The 5,792-nt window shown below is 44.0% G+C and overlaps 1 protein-coding gene across 3 annotated transcripts; it reads left to right on the forward strand.

The window, feature by feature from the left end:
• Positions 1-1,849: 1,849 nt before the first annotated feature.
• LOC117644985 lies at positions 1,850-3,553 on the forward strand. Of its 3 annotated transcripts, none has more exons than XM_034384852.1 (3): positions 1,850-2,002; positions 2,091-2,194; positions 3,089-3,553. In XM_034384852.1, the coding sequence occupies exons 2-3, from the start codon at positions 2,102-2,104 to the stop codon at positions 3,386-3,388; spliced, it is 393 nt and encodes a 130-aa protein (XP_034240743.1). In that variant the 5' UTR covers positions 1,850-2,002; positions 2,091-2,101; the 3' UTR covers positions 3,389-3,553. The 3 variants fall into 3 exon arrangements, with proteins under 3 accessions (XP_034240743.1, XP_034240744.1, XP_034240742.1); XM_034384853.1 differs by having other exon boundaries at positions 2,097-2,194; XM_034384851.1 differs by having other exon boundaries at positions 1,850-2,194.
• The last annotated feature ends 2,239 nt before the right edge of the window (positions 3,554-5,792 follow it).

The raw sequence follows: 5,792 nt of genomic DNA on the forward strand, positions 1-5,792 counted from the left end.
TTAAAAAGGGAAAATTTTTTCCCCAACCCCCCCCCCTTGCTTAAAATTTGGGGGGGGGGCCCCCCTTTCCCCCGGAAAATTTGGGGTTTAAATTTTAAGGAAAAAAGGGGCCCCCCCCAAAAACCCCTTTTCCCCGGGGCCCCCCGAAAAACCCCCCCGGGGGGGTTTTTTTTCCCCCCAAAAAAAAAAAAAAAATTTTCCCAAAAAAGGGTTGGGGTTTTTTTTTTTTTGGGGGGTTTTTCCCGGGTTTCCCCCCCGGGGGGGGGCCCCCGGGCCCCCCCCCCCAAACCCCCCCTTTTAACCCCTTTTCTTTTTTTTTTTAAAAATTTTTCCCCCAAAAAAAGGGCCAAAAAAATTTTTTTTAAAAAAATTTTTTCCCCCTCCCCCCCCCCCCTTTTTTTTAAAAAGGGAAAAAAAAAAAAAAGGGGGGGCCCCCCCCCAAAACCCCTTTTTTGGGGGGGGGGGGCCCCCCCCCCCAAAAAATTTTCCCGGGGGGTTTCCCCCCCCCAAAAAGGGGGAAAAAATTTTGGGGGGGTTTTTTCCCCCCCCCCCCAAATTTTTTTTTAAAAAACCCCCGAAAAAGGGGAAAGGTTTAATTTTAAAGGGCCCCCTTTTTAAAAAAAAAAACCCCTTTTTTTTTTCCCCCCCAAACCCCCCTTTTCCCCCCTTTTTTTTGCCCCCCAAAAAAACCCCCCCGGGGGCCCCCCCCGGGGGGAAAAGAAAAAGGGGGGGGGGGGGAAACTTTGGGCCCCCCCCGGGCCCCCCAACGGTGGGCTGAGAATCGAAAAAAGTGATAATAAAGGTCAGTTTGAAAATTGAACAGCAGGGTCAAAACAACTGTGGCATGTCCATATAAAAAACCCCTATCCGTGAGAAGAGTCCGTTTGAAAAAATATCACACGCGTGAGCCTGTGCAGGGCGCCCAAAAATGACACATTTTGAACTATTTCTTCACACATTCTACAATTGTCAACAATTTACCCTCTGAGGGTCGGTTTATTCCACATAACTGCTACTTGTTGTATGTTTTTGGAAAGCTAAAAACCTCACAAATCAGCACAATATCATAGGTTTTTTAATGGTTCAAAACCCGGGGTTTAAAAAACCACGCTGTCAAAATGTTTTCAAAATCGACGAATTTGTGATTTTTGCGAGGCGATAAGTTGAGTTGCGAAAGTTTGCGAACCGATCTGTCCGATGGAGGTGAAAGAGCAGCATCTCTTCTTTACGGCCCTTTTCGCCGTTTGTTCCGCTCTGTTCCGCGTTTTGAGAAAATCGCAGTCAAAGGGGACAAGTTTTGTTTCCCGCCCGGGCCGACCGGCCGCCTGGCTTCTGTCGCCGGTCGTTTTCTGGTTTCGAATTTTGTCAGATAAGAGTTTCTGGGACCCATTTTAAGAGTGACTCCCCACCCCCTTCCCAATATTGCTGGATCCGCCCCAGTTTCTGGTAATCAACAATAATCAGTAGAATATTCAAAGTATTCAAACGTATTCAACCATATTCGGTGATATTCAATGATATTCAAATATTCAAACATAATCGATATATTCACTATAATCATACGTAATCATCATAATAATCCATAATATTCAATATATTCATAATGATCATACGTAATCGTCTCGAAAATTACATATTAACGAATATAATCACATAATCACTTTCACAAAACAAGAAAGTGCGAACCCAACCAATTCTGGTGAGCCTTACCTGCCCCCCCTCCTCTTCCTCTCCCCCCCCCCCTCCACCGCTCCTCTTCCCCTCCTTGTCGATCCCACTTGCAGTGCAGCTTAACTTATTTATTTACCATGAGTGATGAATGCTTCGTTTTTTTTTTGTATAAAGCGAATCGTGTATCAAAGCCAATACTGAAATACGCATTTTACCTGTAAAATCGCGACCAAAATAAGTTGGCTCTACTGTGACGTCAGAGGGCGTATTGTTGCTGTTTGTTTGTTGCTTCTCCGACTGGCGTTAGTGCCTTCCTAGACGCAGATCCAAGGTGTGAATTTGTGACTATGCGTTGTGATTAGGAATAGTTGTGTAGCACCGATGCAGCTCAAATTATCTCCTGTATATTTTATGTTAAGAAATAGCTGACATGGCGTCGTCGGCCAACAACGACGGGAGCAGCCAAGGCGGCCAAGGAACGGAGAGCCGGGCCCCCAATGTCTCTGATGAGGCTAAGAATGAGGTAAACGTCGTTTTCATTGTAAGAGTGAAACAACCACGTCTTGATTCATCATCATCCTCTCCTGTCCTTTTTTTACTTTTTTAAATCATTAGTAGTTTGGATTTAACTTCTTGTTTTGGTCGAGTCAGTTTGAGGTTATGGGCACAGCACTTTAGGTTTAAAAAGTCTTTTGTTGAATTTTAGCGTATTTTGAACACGGATGCTGGACTTAGATATTCTTAACTAACAGGGACACATCTAGGACTAGGTCCTTAGTTTGAACTTTCGGTTACGTGCACTAGGCATTGCTTAACAGACGAAGTTTAGTCCAGGTCCAGCCGTCCAGCTACAGCAGGCCTAGGCACAGGGAGCAAGGGGTATTTACAGTCAGAGCTCGGAGTATCTGCGCTGGCCATGCAATATTGCTGAGCATGGGGTATTTGCACTGGCCATGTCATAGTGATGCAGATGCAATACACTGCAAATGCAAAGGCGATACTCAAGAACTTTTTTTGGCGATACAATTCAGTATCGCCAACAAACGGCATTACGGAAAAGTATTGCCTTCAGAACGGCGATACACAGACGTATCGCCAAAATTTGGCGATACTTTTGGGTATCGCCAAAACCACGGCATTAAACTAACGACTTGTCCCCTTGATTTGTTCAACGTTTAATGCCAAATCTTGGCAATACTCCGAAGTATCGCCAAATTTTGGCGATACTTTTGTGTATCGCCGTTTTGAAGGCAATACTTTTACGTAAGGCCGTTTATTGGCGATACTCAATTGTATCGCCAAAAAAGGTACTACAAGTATTGCCGTTGGATTTGCAGTGTAGCCACTTGATCTGTGTTCATTTTTCCTATTCTTTTTTTATTCTAGTTTAATATTTTATGCTTTCTGTCTGTTTCAGGCTTTATTCTGGGAAAATGTATCGCTGAAAACAAAGATTACATTACCTTCATCCATTGTGGCACTCCTCAAGCATCTAGGATTTGACAATGAGACAGCTCTCCGAGCTTTCACTAAAGAAAAGATAGAGGAAATGGAAAACTTTATGCGGAAGTTCTCAAAAGTGAGTATGCATGGCATGGTGCCATCAGCACCTCAGAAGCAATATTTTTATCCAAAGAAGTTTGTTTATTATTATTTTGTACAATACATCCTGCATGTGTTATTTTACTTTATTCAGAAATTTCTATTCTTATCTTGAAAACGTATCGGAACATCAAACTTGTCATCGGATGAATGATTCCCAAACTGTCCACGCAACCATTTCAAAGAAGCTTGCGCCCAGACCCTTAACGATATCAGTCATTTTAAAAAATTGGGCTTGGAGCCGTTTAATTTTGTAGCCCTTCTCAAAACTACCCCGATAGGTGAGGAACTGCAGACGTTCGAAAAGAGCACATTTTAGCGATGGCGCTACGTTGGCAAGCCTGCGGCTCGTTCGAATTCGCAGTTCAAATTCTAAAAAAAAATTTCCGGGTGTTCTCTACCCTAAGGCCTACCACCGTGGCAAATTTCAGAATTTGAACTGCGATAGGAAGGGAACTGCACAGGTTAGAAAAGAACGCATTTTTAGCAATGGTGCTAAGTTGGCAGGGCTGCGGCTCGTTCGAATTCGCAGTTCAAATTCTGAAACCTTTTCCAGGCGTTCTCTACCCTAAGGCCTACCACCGTCCTAAATTTCAGAATTTGAACTGCGATAGGTGAGGAACTGCAGACGTTCGAAAAGAGCACGTTTTAGCGATGGCGCTAAGTTGGCAAGCCTGCGGCTCGTTCGAATTCGCAGTTCAAATTCTAAAAAAAATTTCCAGGTGTTCTCTACCCTAAGGCCTACCACCGTGGCAAATTTCAGAATTTGAACTGCGATAGGAAGGGAACTGCACAGGTTGGAAAAGAACGCATTTTTGGCAATGGTGCCTAGTTGGCAGGCCTGTGGCTCGTTCGAATTCGCAGTTCAAATTCTAAAACTTTTTCCAGGCGTTCTCTACCCTAAGGCCTACCACCGTGCCAAATTTCAGAATTTGAACTGCGATAGGTGAGGAACTGCAGACGTTCGAAAAGAGCACATTTTAGCGATGGCGTTAAGTTGGCAAGCCTGTGCCTCGTTCGAATTCGCAGTTCAAATTCTGAAACTTTTTCCAGGTGTTCTCTACCCTAAGACCTACCACCGTGCCAAATTTCAGAATTTGAACTGCGATAGGAAGGGAACTGCAAAGGTTGGAAAAGAACGCATTTTTAGCAATGGTGCTAAGTTGGCAGGCCTGTGGCTCGTTCGAATTCGCAGTTCAAATTCTGAAACTTTTTCCAGGCGTTTTCTACCCTAAGGCCTACCACCGTGCCAAATTTCAGAATTTGAACTGCGATAGGTGAGGAACTGCAGACGTTCGAAAAGAGCACATTTTAGCGATGGCGCTTAGTTGGCAAGCCTGTGCCTCGTTCGAATTCGCAGTTCAAATTCTGAAACTTTTTCCAGGTGTTCTGTACCCTAAGGCCTACCACCGTGCCAAATTTCAGAATTTGAACTGCGATAGGAAGGGAACTGCACATGTTACAAAAGAACGCATTTTTAGCAATGGTGCTAAGTTGGCAGGGCTGCGGCTCGTTCGAATTCGCAGTTCAAATTCTGTTCGAAAATTCCCGGGAACAATCATTCAGGGGAATATTCCCGAGACTTCTCGGGAATTCCCGGGAATATTCCCACTTGGCCGGGAACATTGCTTCATATAAAACCCATCACTTTTGATAAAAGTTAATTTTTTTAATACGAAATTTTTTCATAGAAAACTAATTTTTGATTACAAAACGTTTTGTTTGGTTCCCTTCTGAAAGAAAAATGGAAATACACTCATGTGTTTTATAATTTTTACCTGATAACTTGCGTGTTCTACATTTTTCCTGCAAAAAACCAGCTGTTTTTAGCCATTTTTTAAATTCCCGGGAATTTCCGGTTTTTGGGGTTTGATTGTGCCCGGGAACGTTCCCGGGAATTCCCTAAATTCCCGGGAATATTCCTACCCTTTAGAACACTATCTGAAACCTTTTCCAGGCGTTCTCTACCCTAAGGCCTACCACCGTGCTAAATTTCAGAATTTGAACTGCGAATTCGAACGAGGCACAGGCTTGCCAACTTAGCGCCATCGCTAAAATGTGCTCTTTTCGAACGTCTGCAGTTCCTCACCTATCGCAGTTCAAATTCTGAAATTTGGCACGGTGGTAGGCCTAAGGGTAGAGAACACCTGGAAAAAGTTTCAGAATTTGAACTGCGAATTCGAACGAGCCGCAGGCTTGCCAACTTAGCGCCATCGCTAAAATGTGCTCTTTTCGAACGTCTGCAGTTCCTCACCTATCGCAGTTCAAATTCTGAAATTTGGCACGGTGGTAGGCCTTAGGGTAGAGAACGCCTGGAAAAAGTTTCAGAATTTGAACTGCGAATTCGAACGAGCCGCAGGCTTGCCAACTTAGCGCCATCGCTAAAATGTGCTCTTTTCGAACGTCTGCAGTTCCTCACCTATCGCAGTTCAAATTCTGAAATTTGGCACGGTGGTAGGCCTTAGGGTAGAGAACGCCTGGAAAAAGTTTCAGAATTTGAACTGCAAATTCGAAGGAGC

The sequence above is a fragment of the Thrips palmi genome, unplaced genomic scaffold (assembly GCF_012932325.1).
Source record: "Thrips palmi isolate BJ-2018 unplaced genomic scaffold, TpBJ-2018v1 HiC_scaffold_18, whole genome shotgun sequence".
NCBI classification, from domain to species: Eukaryota; Metazoa; Arthropoda; class Insecta; order Thysanoptera; family Thripidae; genus Thrips; species Thrips palmi.

Bases quoted from the DNA above. Each gene is read 5' to 3' on its own strand.
- LOC117644985 (XM_034384851.1), top strand. From the start codon at position 2,102: ATGGCGTCGTCGGCCAACAACGACGGGAGCAGCCAAGGCGGCCAAGGA. The intron at 2,195-3,088 runs GTAAACGTCGTT...TGTCTGTTTCAG, and splicing joins CTGATGAGGCTAAGAATGAG to GCTTTATTCTGGGAAAATGT.